Below are 21160 nucleotides of genomic sequence, written 5' to 3' on the forward strand. Positions count from 1 at the left end.
CCGTGGCAATGAGGAGCCCATGCAGCACAAGGCAGAAGAGCCCCTGCTCGCGGCAACTAGAGAAAGCCCACATGCAATCGCGAAGACACGGCACAGCCATAAAAAAATAGATAAAATTTTTAAAAAGAAAAGGTCTGAATAGCACATTAAAAGGCTTAACTTTAGGCATTCACAGAATTTTGTTCCAATTAGAGTGAAAGCATTGTTTTCAAACACTAGTAAGTATTTAAAAAAACTGACCACACATTAAACCCATAAACAAATTTCAAGAAACAATATCAAACAGAAAACACTCTCTGACTACAAAACAAGTTAGGAATCAATAAAGGTAAATAAAATTTTTTAAAAAAGAAAAAAGCACTGCTAAATAACTTACGGATCAAATACGAAATCTAAATAGAAACAAAAATACTAAATAACCAGTGATAATAAAAAAAAATATTACATTTCAGAGAATTCCCTGGAAGTCCAGGGGTTAGGACTCTGCACTTTCACTGCCAAGAGCCCAGGTTCAATCCCTGGTCAGGGAACTAAGATCTCTCACAAGCTACATGGTCAAAAAGAAATAGACATATAAAACACTGCATTTTAAAACTTGTGACAGATGAAATCAAAGTGGCACTGAGAGGGAAATTAATACCCAAAGTATTGATATTAAAAAAGAAATAAAATAGTAAGCTAAGTGTCCAACTAAACAAGTTATAAAGGGAACAAGATAAACACAAGGAGAAAAAACAGAAGATGAAAAATCAATGAAAGAGGAATGAATACTAAACGAAAAGATCCAAAAAGGCAACAAAATAAATAGACAGAAGAAAGAAGGGCAAAATCAGTTCTGTGACTGAACAACTTGTTGAATGGACAAACTGAATGAATGAAATTGAACAGGCAATGATTTTCTCCAGGCACTAAAGCGGGGCAGGGCCCAACCCTCCCGCCTTCTCCTCCGGGGTGGGGGGAGGGGGGAAGCTTGGCTCTTGGCAGTAACAGAAGACACTATCAGATGTCATGGTAGAGGTGGAGTTCCTGACTCACTCTGCATCCCCTATCCCTGCCCCACAGAGAAATACTGCCCTTCTCCAAGTCCCAAGGTCTGGGAAAGTCCAGAAGAGGTCTCCTGAATCGCCTCCGAAACACACAGGAGCCCTGGCCCTAAGAGCACAACGTAAACCCAGCAGCTCCCCCCTCTCTGGAAGCCTGTTTATACACGGGCTGCTTCTGGGCTCCTCCGGCTTGTCTTGCCCTCATCCACCTGTAGGCAGCAACAAACCAAGTGTCATGACGCTTTCTAACTGCACCTCATCGATAACTCAAACTTTCTGTCCTCTTGAAACTGCCTTCTGCTCAGTTTTTATGCATGAGCCAGGCTCAACCTCTCCAAAGAAGTTTTCCTCTAACTTTTCGTATTTCTCTGATTATTTCGTATTTCAATCTTCCCTAAATATAATGCTTCTGCACATCACTCCTAAATGAGTTCTGTCCCAAGAGCATATTCTTAAACAACTGCTGAGAAATCTTTCTCCGGTCCCATAATAACCAAACTGAAGCCCAGACTCATTTCTCACAATGTGGAAGTGATCTTTATTTCAGGAGGCTGTGCATGCCCTTTGGTCCACGGTTCAAAACAAACTTCTAAGGCTTTTCCCATGAAACACTAAGCCTCTCACTTTATCCACAAAGAGATGATATGTCTTTATACTGGCCACACACCCCACCATTCGATATTTTCTTCCAGTAACACTTCTTTACCGCCTTCCCATCCCCTAGATCAACCATCTGGCACCAGATCACACTCCTCATGTTTGACTAACCAGTTCGGTTTCTTTAATTCCAGATTGCTCTCCTATAAGCTCTAAATAATTAGTATTCATATAATACTTTATCTCTAACTATTTTAGCTTTTACTTTTTCTACTGGAGAGCTGGTCATCCTTCACTGTCTTAAACTCAATCGTTGCTGTCTGGGAAACAAGCTCAGGGAGAAGGAGGAAATCGAGAGGATTTGGCAGTTTCACCTCCGAGAGGCACATATATGAAAGGACTTCAACTACAGAGATGGTGCAACATGCTACCAGCACACACACTAATAGGCTATGAATGTCATTACCTGGGCAGATTAAAAAACACATAAATAAATGAGCTAAGACTTTGCTAATTAAATAGACAGCAACAAAGTCTCTTTAATAAGAGCAGGCAACCTTTTTCAATTTAGTTGTCCAATTTGGCTCTTTCTAGGAACACCTGGCCGTGGTCTGGACCTCTGGTCTTTCTTTCATTTCAGAGCTTACATGTACCTTCTCTGGATAAAATTACACTTTTTCTTTTAAATACCAGAGCTCCACTGGCCTTTGAACTGAGTCTTAAAGCAGTGGGGAATAACAGATAAAGGACTCAAAGGTAACTTGGACAATCTGGAGTCTATTCCTGCCAATGAAACACCATGACAATCGGGATGGGTCATTTAACCTGGATTTAAATTCTGCCCTCTTCAGACTTTAGAACAATATTTGACACTGACTTTAGTAACTAAGTAATGTTACTTCATGTGATATGAGATTTTTTTTTAAGTAGAGCAGCATTCATTTGACCATATAATTATGAGTATACTCACAAAAATAGACATTGTTATTTAAAATTATAAATACATAACAACTAAAGATCATCATATTAAAAAGCAAAAGGGAGGCAAAAATGCCCATATACTTATTTTCTTTTTGTTCCCCAATAGATTAAAATCTTATTAGAAATTAGAGATAAACCAAAGAATTACAAAGAATAAGAAGGAGCTAAGTATAGTTTAGGATGTAAAATACAATCTAAACTAATTATGATAGTACTAAATCTCAGAAATTCTGAAGCCATTCAAATTAACTCCAATGGTGTTTTCAGAGACTCCCAACACTTCAAAGCCTATGTTTAATGTAAATAGCCGCAGGACAGGCCCCACTCACACATATTTCAAAATACTCTCCTCATCCGCTTCCAAGTACAGTCAGGGCAAATAGACGTTCAGGGGGGACTCTGGCTTTGGACTTATTTCCTCTATGGCCTATTTCACTTTGCCAAATTCTGTGAACATTTGAATCCTTTCAACTGCCGTGCCCCCATAGGGGATTACAGACTGCCAAAACCAGAGTTTGGTTTGACCAGAAAAGTTGGTCAGAAGTTGGCGCATTGTAGTTTGGTTTTCTCATACCATAAACTGCATCATGTACTGCCATGCACGCCACCTCTCTAGATGGTCTCCCACGTTCACACTACCTGCCCAGCCCCCGTGAGCATCTGGGTTTGAAATCACTGTCCTGCAGAAATTCTGTAGTGCAATCAGCTTATCCACTCACAGGCTTCTTCCAAACTTAGGACTTTCTCTTTCTCTCTACAGTTATGTAAGTCCTACTCTTTAGCCAAGACCTTAGACCCAAAGACTAAAGTATTAGTCACTCAGTCATATCCAGCTCTTTGCGACCCCGTGGACTATAGCCCGCCAGGCTCCTCTGTCCATGGTATTTCCCAGGCAAGAATACTGGAATGGGTAGCCAGTCCTTTCTCCAGGGGGTCTTCCCAGCCCAGGGATTGAACCCGGGTCTCCCACATTGCAGGCAGATTCTCTACCGTCTGAGCCACCAGGGAAGGCCCAGCTCAAAGTCTAGCTCTTAATAAAGCCTATCATGTGCTTAGAGTGACTTTCTCCATCCCACGAGTCCCTGCACCACTCCCAGATGGTTCCGTTCTTCTGGCACATACCAAATGAGTGTGATACGAGTTTCCTTTTTTGCTTAATTCCTCTGGATCACCTAAAATGGTAAAACCTGCTTGAAAGCCTGTGTATAAATAGTAATAAATGTTTGCTGGTGATAATGATGAAGTCAAGGTAAAACAGGTACTGCAAAGAAAAGCTAAAGATCCCAAGAGGCCATGATCTCTGGCGCAAATGCCACTCAAAGCCTGTGCACCCCTCAAGGTCACTTACTGGTGAGTTCCTCAAAGTTTCAGATGATACAAATCGGTAAAGCTGTGAAAATGAAGCACTGCTATCCCTTGAGCAAAAAACATAAAATGACCACAGAAGAGTTGGCAATGCTTGTAAAATGAAAATGTTCTCAATGTGTGTGTGGGGGGGGGGGGGGGCGGGGGGGGGGGCGCACAACCACAGCTTCATAGACTGTCTTAGCTTGCAAGGCAATCCCCATTTCCATTCCATCCCCTATCACTCCTTCGAAAATCACACAACCAAAATAAACGAGTGCTAGAAAATGGGTAGGAATTTTTGTGGTGGGGAAGGTTCATTCTTTTTCCTGGCCGGGGTTGGGGCGGGGGGGAAGGGTGGGGGTAGTGCATGAAGACATGTTCTAAGAGTACATTTGTAAAACAGGCGTTTTCTTTTTTTTTTCCATTTATTTTTATTAGTTGGAGGCTAATTACTTTACAATATTGTAGTGGATTTTGCCATACATTGACATGAATCAGCCATGGATTTACATGAAAACAGGCATTTTCACCTGCATAACAGAAGTGGGAATTAGCCACATTTCTCTAGATGGCTAGATGGGCACGCCCCCTTGTGGACACTTCCTGACTCAACTCTGGAGTGGTTGGTTGCTTCTGAGATACTGGTTCCCTACAATCATTTCCTTCACTTAATGAATATTATTAGTACTATTTCCAAACAACCTAACTTTTCTTTAATTACATCCCCAAATACAAGCTTACTGTTAAAAGTGAGGTATAGTTTTGGACTAACAGTATGCTTGAAGCATTAGAAAGAAGATTCAAACTTATAAGACTTACAATTGAAGAAAATAACAGATGCATTGCTCTCTCAAAATTTATTTTTCTTTTTTTTTCTCCTTTATTTATTTATTTATTTTTTCAGTGGGTTTTGTCATACATTGATATGAATCAGCCATAGATTTACACGTATTCCCCATCCCGATCCCCCCTCCTAGTAGAATCATTGATTGTAGATGTTTAAATTAGCAATGCTAATTGAGTAAAGGTATTTTTCAAGGCACTGTGATAGGAATTAAAAACAAATGTTCATCCCTCTACATGCCTACACGAATAAGATAAAATAACCACACACATCAATCTCAAAATGGCAAAGGCAGAAGATAATTCAACAAGCACTTATTGAGTGCCCATTACATGTACTAAATAGAAGAAAGGAATTTGTTTTAATCTGGGTAGCATTTGAGCTGGTCCTTAAAGAAGGGCTTGGATTACAATTTCAGTAGGCAAAGTGGCAGGTATTCCATTATTAATTATCATTTATTCCACAAAGAGAGACATGAGCAAAACTTACAAATGAGAACTTTCAGGAAATTCATAAAAAAGTCAAATGCAGAGATGTAATTTGTAGTAGGGAAAAAAAAAAAAAGAAAAGATTATTCCAGGAGAGAAATAATGGAAAAGTAGGTTGGGTACAAGTTTGAAGAGGGTTTATAAAGTCAAGCTAAAGACACTGGGTTTTAATCTACAGATAGCAAAGATTCTATTAAAGTTTCTCCCAAGAGAAGGACAAGACCAATGCAGGTATTTTTAAGGAAATGTATATTGGGGTAATACACAGAATTAAAGAGAAATGGGGAAAGTCTAGAAGCAGGGAGGCCAGTTAGAAAGATACTGCAACCATCCAGTCATCAAGGAAAAAATGGTATAGATTTGAGTGGTAGGCATGTCAAAAAGAAGCAACCAAAATAAAACAAAACAAAAAATAATACCTATATTTACTATCAACTATTTAATGAGCACTTATTATATATATTATATAATATGAAGTTAAAAGATGCTTGCTCCTTGGAAGGAAAGCTATGAGAAATCTAGAGAGCATATTAAAAAGCAAAGACAACATTTTGCCAACACAGGTTCATATGGTCAAAACTGATTTTTCCAGTAGACATGCATACAGATGTGAGAGTTGGACCATCCTTTAAGAAGGCTGAGTGCTGAAGAATTGATGCTTTTGAACTGCAGTGCTGGAGAAGACTCTTGACAGTTCCTTGGACAGAAAGGAGACCAAACCAATCAATCCTAAAGGAAATCAACCCTGAATATGTATTGGAAGGACTGATGCTGAAGCTGAAGCTCCAATACTTTGGCCACCTGATGCAAAGAACTGACTCACTGGAAAAGACCCTGATGCTGGGAAATATTAAGGGCAGGAGGTGAAGGGGGTGACAGAGAATGAGATGGTTGGATGGCATCACCAACTCAGTGGACATGAGTTTGAGCAAGCTCCAAGAAATAGTGAAGGACAGGGAAGCCTGGTGCGCTGCAGTCCACGGGGTGGCAAAGAGTCGGACACAACTCAGCGACTGAACAACAAACATCATGTGCCAAACTGAGACACCATGGTAACCAAAACAGACAGAGTCCCTGTCCTCCTGGAACCTGCACTGTAGTGGAAGAGAGACATCAAACAAGCGCCCTCAGAGAGAGGCAGCTGGAGCTGCCTGACCGCCTGAGTGACAGGTGGGAGGGGAAAGGCAAAATTTCTGGGATCTGGAGTCACAGGACAAAGGCCCTGACTCCCGCAGCATCTTGACAGTGTGACCTCCTGAGAGTAAAAGAACAAAAGACTGGAAAGAAAGACAGGCACCTGCTCCTATCAAGCCCTGTGGGATCTGTTAAGGGGCTGCACTTTATTTCTAAGTGCAGCTGGAAGTGACTGAAGAGTTTAAACAGGGTCATGACAAAACAAAATTGCACTTTTAAGTGATTCCGTGAATGCTGTTTTTAGAACTGACTGGAAGGGGCAGCAGCAGAGGACTGGGATGCTACCGCAGTCATGCAGGAGAAGGTGATGAACCTTGACTCTAGACTTGCTGAGCTAAGCTAGACATGAGGTATGTAATAAGCAACTGGAAACGTCAGGGCATGAAAGTGGGATGGAAATAAAAATTTGGATTCATTCACTCAAACACAGTTTCACGGGCACTGTGTCTGGTGCCTGTTGAAAAATTGACAATGACCTGGAAACAAATTCTGGAATAAGGTGAAAGGAGAAAAGAACTCTAGACTTCCTGAAAGAGAGCTAAATAAGTAGGAATGGACACAAACTTAACTGAATGCAGTCATGTAACTACCAACTCCTCTAAAACATTCTATGTTCACGGAAGAAATGATTACTGAGCAGGTGCTTTTCTAGGCCCACTGTGACATACTAGGTAGAAAAACCAATGACTCTCAAATTCTGCCCCAACACCTTACACATCCCTGCAGATTTTCATTTAGTAAATTGAGAGTACAGCCTAAGAACCTCCTACCAGTAGATTTAAAACTACCCAGATGGGGATGTCCCTGGTGGTCCAGTGGTTAAGACTGCACGCTTCCAATGCAGGTGGCGAGGGTTCGATCCCTGGTCAGGGAACTAAGCGCTCACATGCTATGCAGTACAGCCGAAAGAAAACGAAAACAAACACTACACGGATGAAGATAACAGCCAGGTTGAGCACACACACTAGAATAAAGAAGCTCTCAATGAGAGGATCAAGAGGTTTGGAGAAGCTCTGTTTTACCAGTGAGACTATATTAGAGAAGTGTCACAGAGAAAGACAGCAGTCTCCTGGGACCGCGTGCTGCCTGTATGACTGAGGAATCTGATGTCCAGAGCGGCTCCACGTGTGCCCCGGGCCTCTGGACCGGCCCACGTCAGACGACCAGATCCCCCGGTCTTCTGTACCCACCTCAGCCGGCACCACTCCCCCCACTCCTCGAGGAACCCCAGCCTCGGGTCTTGAATAGTTTCTGGCCTGCGACTTCTTAAGTCAAGAAGGTTCTAGGCTGATGACAGAAGATGTGGGCCAGTCAGGACTCGAACTTCAGCTTTCCTTCATCTTGATTAAGCAGTGGGTCTTATCTTCTGATCTTAAAGCACCCTGTTATTGATCTACGTGTTTGTGCGCGCCAGTGTATACACATTTGTCTCTTCATGTGCTGGTTTATTCTGCTGGCCTTACTACATGTGTGTATTAGCTACACACATGTTAACACCACTACATCTGTGACAGGTCAACTCAGGTCATTAGCACATGGGGATACAGTATGAGGACATATTTAAAAATTCTGACTTAGAACCTGATGCTGTTAACATCATGGTCTGAACCAACTCCCAGATAGGAAGACGTCTATGAAATCCCATTCACTGGAGGAATTTCCATTTAGGAAAGCAATAATAGGACAATTTGTACATTACATAACAAGGTCAGCAAAGATTATCCCAATGATGAAGGAATACCTTCATTTTCCCCTCCTATGATTCTGGTTAAACATCAAAACTTAAAAAGGCTCTACAGAGCTGATGAATACTAAAATAGAGGGAGGATTTACAAGTCTAACAACATCTGATGTCAACCTATAATAAGCCTCCTGGAAAACCACATTCCCTTACAAAATAAAAACAGCAGTTAAGGTCCGTTAACACTGATTTCTTGCCTCACTAATCTCACTTATAATTTTAAAACTCAGTATAAATTTAAGGCATAGTTTCATGAGGGTTTAAGGAAGACTTGGGAAGAAATCCAACCTACTAGGTATTGAATCTTTATACGAGAACTTAGAAACTTTTTCTGAAATATTGCCCAGCTATCAAGGGTTGAAAGTTCTGGATGTGGATAATTGATGAATTGGCATAAACTGCTATAAACCATAAACATTTAAAGAACGTCCATCAATTTACATTGCAAAGGAATACTGCTCATCAGACTATATAACCTACATCAATGCATGAGGTGGGAGTAATCTAGTAACACAAGGAATTAAGTGACTGACCTACTTTCTGATTTACATGTAAGTCCTACAGGCTTAACCAGTAATCAAGATAATCTTAGGACAGGAAAATATAAATTTTAAAATGTTACTTACAATTCAAAGAAATAATTTCAAATGGAAGATAATCACTCCACAGGATGAATTTATAGGTTTATAGAAAAAATTAAATACATGAAGTCTATATTTTACTTCTTTATGTAAGAGAAGGCAAAGGAGTTTCTTGCTTCTGTTTACTCACGTATCTATGCATTAACTGCCTTCTTGAGAGACACCATAGGACTCCAGATCAAGCAAATATCTGTAAAAGACTAATTACTCCTTCCCTGCACACATAATACACAGACATGTACACAAGTACAAATAGAACAATCTGAAGAAAATATGTTGTTTTTCATGCACTTATTTTCTTTGATCTTAACCTACCTCTCACCCAAAAAATACAGTGATTTAGTATGATACAGTTAAGCGTTTACATAATAATTTCAAGATGGTGGATAAAAGGGAGAAATGTTACCCACAATATACTTCAAAAGAATAGAATATATTTATATGAAGCGCACAAAGCAAGGCCCAACATTTCCTTTCCGAAACATGTGGCCAATTTGATGTCCCTATGTGGTGGCTAAAGAACACAAAATTAAAAGTTGTAGCATCTCTTTAGAGTGGTTTTGAACACACAACATTGTACAAAAGCATTCAAGCCTTTCTAAACTCATTCATTAGAAACTGAAGAATGAAAGATACTCACATAATGGGAAAGGCCTGGTTTTCTTTCTTTTTCCCACCCTATACAAGTACTGCTTTACCTAAAAATCTATGAAATTAATTGAAAAATTATTTGTAAAAGTGAAGGGAGGAGGCAAAGAATTCCATGTACATTCAACTGTAAAATCTGTTATTAAAGGAAAAGACATGGAAACTATTTCAACAATATGCTTGTGAAAAATGAAGGAGAAAAAAGGCTTGAAACATCAAAAATGTTGAGATCAAACAATACCCCCAACCTCTCTTAATACTCTAAGAATGAAAGAACCCCTTCTAGTAACATCCAGGGCTAGCTGTTTGAAACTGATATTTATGAAATCTAGACTATCCTGTGCATTGAATCTATTTGTCTTCCAAACCTATGGATCTCTCCTCTTGGTAACACGTCTTTCCCTTATGTAACAATTCAGTCAGTCCCGTAGCTCCAGCTAAGAGCTGCTATTGGCCGATGAGTTAAGCACTTCATTCCAAAAGAAAGTTTCCTTTTTCAAAAATGCTAAGATTGATGCTAACACAACTACCTTTTACTTTTTGTATCAAAACAAAAAATAAACTTAAAACATATCATCACTTCATCACATACACCACAAGAATCATGGATACACATTCTAACAACAATGAGTCCAAGGCAACATGGCCAGGGGAGAATGCAGACGCCAGTATGTGGAAGTCACAAAGGACAGAGGAGCACACTAAACTACTCCATGAGTACCTGAGCAGCAGAACTCAGACTGAAGGAAACCCCACGGGACCAACAGTTCTGGTTTCAACACAGACAAATGTGCTACCACAGCTCAGCTAAATAATATCAGTCATTCAACAACATGATTCAAATTTCAATTACATGGTACAGTAACTGTGAGTAATTGCATACAGTATAAACTTCACTACTGGCTCTTCAGTTCAAAGATCACTATGTCCATCATAATGATGGACGTCCATCATTATCAGTAACCAATCATGTCATTTTATTCAAAGTCTGTCACTGATAGACACCCAAGTGTGTAGCTGTGCTGCCTCCTTGTCTCCCAGTGATGAAACCACATGCCATTTTTTTAAATTGACAATCTAAAAAGGACACTATGCAACTAAGATGAAAGTGAAGCAAAGAAGCAGTGATAATGCTGGAAGTGAAATTCCAATAAAAATTAAATGGAAGTTACAGAAGAAATAGTTGACTGTGGGAATTTTTGGCACTGTCACCATTCAAGAGACTTTAGATCTACAGTCAGAGGAATTCAGTGAAGACAAATCGGTCAATATAAATAAGGAATGTAGTTGTGACAAAAAGGATGAAGATGTCACAGAGGAAGTTACACTTGCAAAAAATTTGACATTAAAGGAACTGAGAGATCACTATAACATGGAAACAGCAAAAGATAAAATGGTGAAAGCAGATCCAAAATTCAAAGGGAGTTTAACAATTCACCATGACATAATCAGATACTCACTCCACCCTGTAAGTTATATGACAGGAAGGCAAGCACTGTTCAAACTACTCTTGATGAGGGATTTTTTATACAGAAAAAACAAAACACTAATTCTGATGTTTTAAATTACTGTACTAAATAAATATTCATTTTAATTTTTTGCTTGTTTCTCTATGCATTTATAACCAACAATAAAAGAATTTTTAATGTTTTAACAAAAATGTTTAAAGGTCATGGAATAAGTGTAACTTTTGCCATTAAGATCCCTTTGCACGATTTCGGTTTGCATGGTCATTTTCATGGTCCAGCCCTACCATGCAAAGTGTGGACTGCCTGTATACACTGCAAGGGAAAGGAGGAGGTAAAAGAAAATCCAGAACAGCTGGGTCTACCCATAGAAGGGAGTGGAACAGAGAGCAAACAACTGCTACCTTTATATTACACAGAACTACAGGTAAATAATAACCTTTTCCTTCTCCAGCATGTTTTCCCTGCTAAGTCACACACAAAAAAAACATGGATGAAACAGAGAAACCAACTATTAAGAATGGACAATTACTCAGAATTTATTCCTGATTTTTTAATATCTTAAACCCATGTATTCTGAAAGAGAAATGGGTTTTATTTGATTTATGGGTGGATTAGCTGCTTATGCCGGTATTGGTTTGCAGCAACAAGGGACATATTAATTGTGGGGAGAAAGATGACAAAAATAAGTTCCCCATTCACACTATGCACTATAAACCACCTACCTAGTAACCACTCTCCTCCCCTTCCTTAACAAGGAAAGAACTATTCTGTTGGGAAGACAAGTCATGAGTTGAGAGATAGTAATTAGGAAAATCCACTCAATTTTCTAGGCTCTTTTGCAGCTGGGAATAGCCATGTGACCAAAATAAATAACTAAAGAGGACTCCATTGAGAGAGAGCCTGGAAAACCTTCACATCCCAGATAGAAAGGTGAGAGACACATCTGGCACTAGTCTCCCCTTCCCCACCCTCCATGGTCTCACTTTCTCACCTTCAATGCAGACGTGACACCTCAAATTATAGAAACCATATTCTACCTATAAGGCAAAAGGCGTGAGAGAAAAGGCCCAAGAGAAATCCCAGATATGCTGGCTCCAGCATCACTAGAAGCCTGAGCTCACAAAAGTTTGCAACCCACCCACTTCCAATTTTTTTATATGCCAGGGAGCAGGGGGACAAATATGCATTTTCTAAGTCACCGTCAGGTTTTCTGTTTTTTGCAGTTAAAAGCATCCCGTTGATTAACCATTCTTATTTTAAACTAAGTCAAATGTAAGTGTAGATGGTCAGAGACTAAGGAAAATAAAAATATTCTGATTGAGGTAGCAAGCTGATGAAATCTTCTTCTTGCTTTAACTCTGATTTCTATTAGTACTGTCCATGGGGTCACAAAGAATCGGACACGACTGACTGAACAACAACAACAAAATTAGTACTGTGACAAGGTCTGGACAGTCGGTTACCTTTTTAAGAAAAAAGAGAAATATCAATGCAACAAAAATCTCCAAATTTATTTCCTTTATTATCAGGCTTAAAAATATTTACTCTACTGTATACTCCTTTCAAGACACTATTTATGTCCTCCAACACTGAATAACCAAGAAAGTGAACATTAGGAAAGTTACCAAAAACTCTATTCTTTTCATTATGTTTGTATACCCAACTCACAGCTTCTTTTATGTAGCCACAACACACAGTAGTACTGGGCCTTAGTCAATGCTGGCTAACCAAAACTATGTGGAAACTATACACACAGGACAGGGAGTAATAAACTAAACACAGGTTGATTCAGAAAACAGCTATCTGCCCTTGCCCGTCACAACATCTCTAAAAAGTTGCTGTACTTCCTCTCAAAAATTGTAATTTTCTGCTCCACTGGCTCCTTATCTGGTAGCCTGTTCTTTCTGGGAGCATTTTTATCACCTCTGCCAAGGTTATGTAGCAAACATCTGTAAGACAAAAGCTGTGGCCAGCACCCTTCCCTAAAGACAGAAACTCAGTCAGAATCATTTTTGTACATCAATGTCAAAACCCAGTGCTTTTTACACATTAAAGTTCAAACATTCTGAATACTAAAAACATTCTCCTGTCATTTCAGGTGTCTAAACTACGCCATTTGAAGCATGCCTGAACTCCAGCTCTGTACCTACCACGGCCAGCATCCCTTACCGCCCTCTCCTTCTCCACTGCAAGACTCCACCTGGCAGAGCAGTTTTCTTTCTTTTCAGGCTGAGCGATATTAGAGACGAAGGCAAACAATGGCAAAGGCAAAGATGATGCGGCCTCTGTCAGTGACAGTCACCAAGCACGTGATCATCTCTTAACACTTCTGTCTCTTCTAACAGCCACAAAGGAGAATATCACTATTTTCTATTTTAAAAATAAGCAAACTGAGACTTCATAGGTGAAATTACTCAACTGAATTCACAGAAGGTCACTGAAACCAGTAAGGTGTCTTGACCCCGCTTCCAACCCCACAGCAAAACTTCTTTAAAGCATTATCTTGACCACGTCCTCCTGATGGCGCCTCTGCAGCAGGTCTACGGGCCTCCGCGTCAGGGAGACCGTCCTCACCCGGGTCTTCCCCCATGGAGCTTCCACAGCAGGTCTTCAATCCTCCGCGTCAGGGAGACCGTCCTCACCCGGGTCCTCCCCCATGGAGCCGCTGCTGCAGGTCTACAGTCCTCCGCGTCAAGGAGACCGTCCTCACCCGGGTCCTCCCCCATGGAGCCTCCGCAGCAGGTCTACAATCCTCTGCGTCAGGGAGATCGTCCTCACCCGGGTCCTCCCCCATGGAGCCTCCACAGCAGGTCTACGGTCCTCTGCGTCAGGGAGACCGTCCTCACCCGGGTCCTCCCCCATGGAGCCTCCGCAGCAGGTCTACAGTCCTCTGCGTCAGGGAGATCGTCCTCACCCGGGTCCTCCCCCATGGAGCCTCCGCAGCAGGTCTACAGTCCTCTGCGTCAGGGAGACCGTCCTCACCCGGGTCCTCCCCCATGGAGCCTCCGCAGCAGGTCTACAATCCTCTGCGTCAGGGAGATCGTCCTCACCCGGGTCCTCCCCCATGGAGCCTCCGCAGCAGGTCTACGGTCCTCCGCGTCAGGGAGACCGTCCTCACCCGGGTCTTCCCCCATGGAGCTTCCACAGCAGGTCTTCAATCCTCTGCGTCAGGGAGACCGTCCTCACCCGGGTCCTCCCCCATGGAGCCGCTGCTGCAGGTCTACAGTCCTCTGCGTCAGGGAGACCGTCCTCACCAGGGTCCTCCCCCATGGAGCCGCTGCTTCAGGTCTACAATCCTCTGCGTCAGGGAGACCGTCCTCACCCGGGTCCTTCCGATGGAGCCTCCGCAGCAGGTCTACAGTCCTCTGCGTCAGGGAGACCGTCCTCACCCGGGTCCTCCCCAATGGAGCCTCCGCAACAGGTCTACAGTCCTCCGCGTCAGGGAGACCGTCCTCACCCGGGTCCTCCCCCATGGAGCCTCCGCAGCAGGTCTACGGTCCTCCGCGTCAGGGAGACCGTCCTCACCCGGGTCCTCCCCCATGGAGCCTCCGCAGCAGGTCTACGGTCCTCCGCGTCAGGGAGACCGTCCTCACCTGGGTCCTCCCCAATGGAGCCTCCGCAACAGGTCTACAGTCCTCCGCGTCAGGGAGACCGTCCTCACCCGGGTCTTCCCCAATGGAGCCTCCGCAGCAGGTCTATGGTCCTCTGCGTCAGGGAGACCGTCCTCACCAGGGTCCTCCCCCATGGAGCCTCCGCAGCAGGTCTACAATCCTCCGCGTCAGGGAGACCGTCCTCACCCGGGTCCTCCCCCATGGAGCCTCCGCAGCAGGTCTACAATCCTCCGCGTCAGGGAGACCGTCCTCACCCGGGTCCTCCTGATGGAGCCACCGCAGCAGGTCTATAATCCTCTGCGTCAGGGAGACCGTCCTCACCCGGGTCCGCAGTCACCAGGTCCTGAGTTCAGTGGCCCGGTTCCGCCCATCTCCTGTTTTCTCAGCAGCTTCTGACCCGGTGACAACTGGCTCTGAGTTGCTGTCTGCTTCCTAGCCACTCTCTTGGGGGCCCCTCTACCCTGCTGGCTGCTCCATCTTTTTCATTCATTGGTTTCTCCTCCTCCCAACATAGACATGTGGGCCTGGCCTGGGGGCCAGTTTTCAGACCTCTAATTTCACTCACTCCTCAGTCAGCTCATCTGGCCACATGGATTTACATTCCTTTTGATGCCAATAATTTCCAAATGAGAAACGCCCTCCTGACCTACCCCTAAGCTTTAGATGCACATAACCAACTCCACAGTCAATGTCTCCTGCTGCCACATCAAGCTTTTCATTGGAAATCCTCTTAACTAGGTTGATGAGTGGTCGTTTAAATTTTTCAAAAATTGATTATCCTCTGGGTGAAGTAGAGAATCATAAAAAAGGACACATATTGTAAATATGCCTTTTCTTAATTAAAACATAAAACCAATTCATTCATTCACTAGCCAATCTTTTTATATAAGACCAAAGCCTTTTCTCTGAATGTAAGCCCACATATAAATGTTCCATATCATCTTTCTATAACACACTGGATTGTCCTATGATTTCAAATTTTATCTAAAATAGAACAAGAATATAAAGACATTAACAACACACTCTGAATACAGAAAGCGTCTAGATTTTTATGATTTTTCTCAATCTTTTATAACTGACTTGCCCCAACTTAATTCTATGGCAAAAATAATTCTATTTTTACAGACCCACTCTGCTTTTTCAAGTTAGTTTTCAAACAAACAACCCTTTCAATTCTCAAGCAGACAACTCTCTTTTTAAGCTCAATATTCATCAGTTTACAGGAGACGTGAAGAACTATGTAATTACAGCAGTAGAAAACAAGAGCATAATGAGACTCCTGGTGGCACAAAATTCAGCTGAAAAGGGCAGAGGAACAGTACAGACTACAAGGGGTCTATTAGCTTCGGGGGCTTAGGGCACTTTGGCATCCAATAATATGTTTTGTGGTGAAAATAAAAAGTATTGGTTAATCTGAGTCTGTTAAGGGAATATGGACCAAGCAAGTTCTTTTCCTCCACTTCCCACCTCTATCACCATGAAATCACACTTTCTCTAACTCCCCTCACCTTAATAAATGTCAACACCCAATGACTAAAACTAAAACCTACAACTCCGCTCTCTATCTCACCAACCTTTCAGACACCGGTAATTGCTGCCCTTTGTAGGAACCCTTAGAATATATCCTGGATGTAGTCACTTCTCTCCTTCTCCATCTCCATCATCCATGGTCCAAGCTGCCATCATCTCCCAACTGTAAAAACTGTGTAACTAGTCTCCGCACTTCAATTCTGGCCTCCCCCTGTCCTCCACATAGCAGCTTGAAAGAACTTGGTAAAACATATCTCTCACTACGAGAGACGATTTAGTATGCATTTAGTATGAGTAAACCACACACAGCTATGACAAAAAGTGTAAGTCAGTATCTAAGCAATTATAGAAGGGCTAATCAAAAAAGAATACTGAGATTCCAAGTTATATCAAATGATGATGTGACATGAGAATTCCATCATGATCTTGGTGCTATCTGACCTTGAAGCCATAGGTTGAACAAGACTGTTATAGTTTTCAACTTGTTTCTATTCCCTACAACACCTAATAAATGCCACACATGGACTCATAATGGCACACAAATGCATGAAATGCAAACAAAGAATGTTTAAAAACAAGAAACAGACATGCAATTAGAATATGCAAAGAAACCTACATGAATCTAATATATACATTTCCCTATAACACTCCATCCCCTGAACAGCCATTTTCACCTAGAGCTGCAATAGCCAAAACAGCAGTCATGAGCCACACAGAGCTACTGAGTGCTTAAAAATATGGTGAGGACAAATAAGAAGTCAGATTTTTAATTTTATTACAATTTAATTAACTTTAATTTTGGAACAGATATTCAAGTCAATTATTGGAACGTTTTAAGTATGCTTGTAATGTAATCTGCTATGTAAACCTATCTTATCAACTATTAATTTTACAATATTAAATACAGATCAAATATTTCCAATGAAAATTTAGTGTCATAATTGAGACGTGCTGTTAAGTGTGAAATATACACTGCTTTTGAAGACAATACCGAAAAAAGAAAATAGAATAGCTCGCTAATAATTGTCTCATTGGTTACATATTTAAAGGGATTTTTGGGTTCACTGGTTTAAATAAAATAAATATTAAAATTAACTTTACCTGTTTATTTTTACTTTTTTAAATGTAGTGATGGAAAACTTGAAAAGTACATATGTGGCATGCATTATATTTCTACCGGGTCATACTATTCTGAAACTTATATATCTAAATGCAAACTAAATATATCACTATGATACATTAATTATTAATATTTTAAACACCTCCTGACCTTTTCACTTGATTGTCTTCTTTTCTTTAGTTGAATGAAATCTGTTTCCACCCTTTCTGCCAGCTCTAGTTTCCTCTTGTTTCTTTTAAAAGCAGCTAAACTGAATCCTATAAAAGAAACATTAAAAATAACATTTGAAAAATATTAGGGCAGTGGGGTAGACAAGGTATCCTGAAGAGCCTTCTCCAGACAAAATCCTTAAGATGTTGGATAAAGGGTTTTGTAAGTCTTCTCAAGGTACACTGAGGTGAGAGGAGAATAAAAAAAGTAACCTAAGATTAAGAAAAAGGTCAAATCCAGAGAGAAAATTGAGTTCTGAAGGTAGACGCTCTCCAGCAGTGTCTGCTAATGCACGCCACGGCCAGCTCTGATTTTGAAGGGCTCTGTGCATAAGAGATAAAAGACACTGGGACGATGCAGAGGAGAAAACATATCACAGATCATCCACATAAGAAGGGGGAGCCCAAAGGGTGATACACCTAATGAAGGAAAAACTGGAAAGCACAATACACAAAGAATCAGGAAACCTGTGAGCTGACTTGGCTATAAATATATGAGAAGAAAGTCATGGTACACTTGGCCGGTTCAGGATAGGGAGATCTACTGCGTGCGTGCGTGTGTGTGTGTGTGTGTGTGTGTGTGTGCACGCACAAGCACACATGCACACAGGGTGGGGCACGGGCTTCTTCTCAGAGAAGAACAACTGGAGTTATAAGGAAAAAATACAGATATAGGTAGCACTAAAATATAAAAAATATTTTAAAATTCAGACAGAATTAGGAGAATCCATATTACTTATGTGCCCTGGAAAAAACAAATAAAAAAACAAAACAAATGATCTTGGTGAGAAAATGCTTCAAAGACTCATTAAACACAAATGCAAATACTCCCTGGAAAAACCTGCATTTTTCCTCAAAGAATTTCCATGTTCCAATTAACACGAGCCCATAGTTAAAAAAAACAAATTCATAAAACGAGTGAGAAATAAATCACCCCAAATGAAAAATAAAAATCAGCCAAACATTAGAAAGTGTAATCCAACCTGCAAAAACTTCACATACTGAAATAATCAATAATACACAGAATATAAAATATGTTTATGCTCATAGACATAAGAAGATATTGAATGTATAACTAAGGAACAATAGGTGATAAAATGTCCAGACAGACTTGAAGAAGAATCAAATAGAACTTCTTAAAAAAAAAATACAGTAATGGGAATTTTAAAATTTAATACAGATTTAAACAAGTAGATTGAGCTGATGAGAGAATTACAAACTGGAATATAACACTGGAAAGAATACAGTTTTCTAATAATAGAAGACTAAATATTAAAAGAATTTCTCCCACCAAATATTATCAAAAGTACTGGATAAAACATGAAAATTACCACCTTAAAAGCATTAAAAAAAAAAACAAACATTAAAAATATCAAGCTTTTCTGGGGCTAAACTAAGGGCTAAAGCTATTATTATTGCACTGTGAGCATTGGATAACACTAGAGCAGTTGAATTTGATTCCACAACATGCAGGACAGCCATACGTTCAATCCAGAGGAAGGCTTCCCCACAGGAAGGCTAGGCTAGAACCAAGCAAACCTACCCCTACCCTCTAACCCAAGACCAAGCGCATTTAGGCAAAATGGTTCTCCTCAATGCGCTGAAATACCTGCTCATCCAGAGCCGCATATCCAATAAAATTCACTTCCAAAAACTAAAGTGAAATAAAAATAGCTTCAGGTGAACAAGAATGAACAAATTCACCACTGGCCAGACCCTATGCTAATGAAAACACTAAAGGGTGGGCTTCAGTAACAGACAAAATAATACAAAATGAAAGCTCAAAGACACAAAAAGGTAAGGAGATGGGTAGGGAATTACATGCAAAGGAAAGGGTATATGGCAAATATAAATGAAAATTGACTAATAATACAATGATTAATGTTTCATGGTACTTTTAAGTACATATTAATTTCCCCAAAATTGATGTAAATTAATCAAAATAACAGTGGAAAAATAACAAAGATCTTCTAACATATCACTTTTAAGATTAAACAAGAAAATGTTAAATAAGGAAAAACAAATCTTAGGAAAATTAGGTGGAAAAGGAACCAGAGCTGCCCTCAGAACAAAGTCTAAGAACAATACTGTAGTAATGGATCCCCCTCCCCCCAAAAAAAGGGTAATGGAACTGACCAATAAGTTTACAAACACACTCATGTATATTCTAAGAGAATTAGAGAATAACACTGATATTTCATACCAGTTGGAAACCTACATGTTATTCAGTAAACTTTCTTGGCACAATATGTTACCTATTTGGGGAAAAAAGTACAAGTAAATTCCTACCTCACACTACACACAAAACTGCAATCATACAATAACAATTTAAACATATAAAATCTAAACAAAGAAGTCCAAAAAGATTAAACCATCACACATGAGACATAAATATCAGTCTTTTTATATCAGTCTTTTTGAGAAAGACTTTAATTTTATTGTTTTTAACTTTGGAGTATTTTACATTGAATGTGATCAAAGCCAGAATCCATCAAAAAGGTGGTTCAATGATGGGCTTCTGGTTCAAGATGGCGCAGTAGAAGGACAAACACATATCTCCTCCTGCAAGAGCACCAAAATTGCAACTAGCTGTTGAACAACAGGAGGATGCTGGAACCCACCAAAAAAGATACCCCAAATAAAAAGACAAAGAAGAAGCCACAGCGAGATGGTAGGAGGGGTGCAATCACAATAAAATCAAATCCAATACCCACTGGGTGGGTGATCCACAAACTGGAGAACAATAACACCAAAGAAGCTGTCGCACTAAGGTGAAGGTTCTGAACCCCATGTCAGGCTTCCCAGCCTGGGGATCCAACAAAGGGACTGAGAATCCCCAGGGAATCTGACGTTGAGGGCCAGCAGGGTTTTGATTATTGGCCTTCCAGAGGACAGAGGGAAACAGACACTTCAGTACTGGAGGGCACAAATAAAATTTTACATGCACCAAGACCCAGAGGAGAGCAGTCACCCCAAAGGACACTGAACCAAAACTACCTGCTAGGGTTGGAGGGCTTCCTGTGGATGTGTGGGTCAGCAGGGGCTCGCCACAGGGATGGAAGGTCCCCCTTGGTGTAAATCCTCTTGGACTTTACCATAGAACCCGTAGACCCCAGGGCTGGGTCACCTCAGGCCAAACAACTACCAGGGAGGGAGAGCAACCCAACTCATCAGCAGATAATTAGATTAAAGCTTTACTGAGCAAGGCCCTGCCCACCAGAGCAAGACCCAGTTTTTCCCATTGCCAGCCACTCCCATCAAGAAGGTTACACAAGCCTCTTAGCCTCAGCCATCAGAGGGCAAAGAGAAGGAGCAAGAAGAAGCACAGCCTCACAAAACATTACAGAAAGTTAACCATAATGAAAAAGCAGAAAGTTATGTCCCAGATGAAGGAACAAGATAAAATCCCAGAGAAACAACTAAATGAAGTGGAGACAGGCAACTTTCCAGAAGAAGAATTCAGAATGATACTGAAGATGATCCAGGATCTCAAAAATAGAATGGAGACAAAGATTGAGAAGATGCAAGAAATGTTTACCAGAGACCTAGAAGAACTAAAAAACAAACAGAGATGAATAATACACTAAAAGGAATCAATAGCAGAATAACTGAGGCAGATGAACGGATAAATGACCTAGAGGACAAAACGGTGGAAATCACTGCTGCAGAACAAAATATAGAAAAAAGAAGGAAAAGA

At 40.9% G+C, this 21160-nt stretch overlaps 1 protein-coding gene across 8 annotated transcripts in view; it reads right to left on the reverse strand.

Annotated features, from left to right (window-relative positions):
• Positions 1 to 21160, reverse strand: part of TASP1 (taspase 1) — a 251016-nt gene that overhangs the window by 152942 nt on the left and 76914 nt on the right. For all 8 annotated transcript variants that reach the window (XR_009689987.1, XM_061125956.1, XM_061125955.1 and 5 more), the window contains one exon: positions 17405 to 17511. Coding sequence is in view for 7 of the 8 variants with exons in the window: in XM_061125956.1 (XP_060981939.1) it covers positions 17405 to 17511 (107 nt within the window). In the remaining variant the exon portion in view is untranslated. The remainder of the gene's footprint in view (positions 1 to 17404; positions 17512 to 21160) is intronic.

The sequence above is a fragment of the Dama dama genome, chromosome 23, assembly GCF_033118175.1.
Source record: "Dama dama isolate Ldn47 chromosome 23, ASM3311817v1, whole genome shotgun sequence".
In the NCBI taxonomy this organism is placed as follows: domain Eukaryota; kingdom Metazoa; phylum Chordata; class Mammalia; order Artiodactyla; family Cervidae; genus Dama; species Dama dama.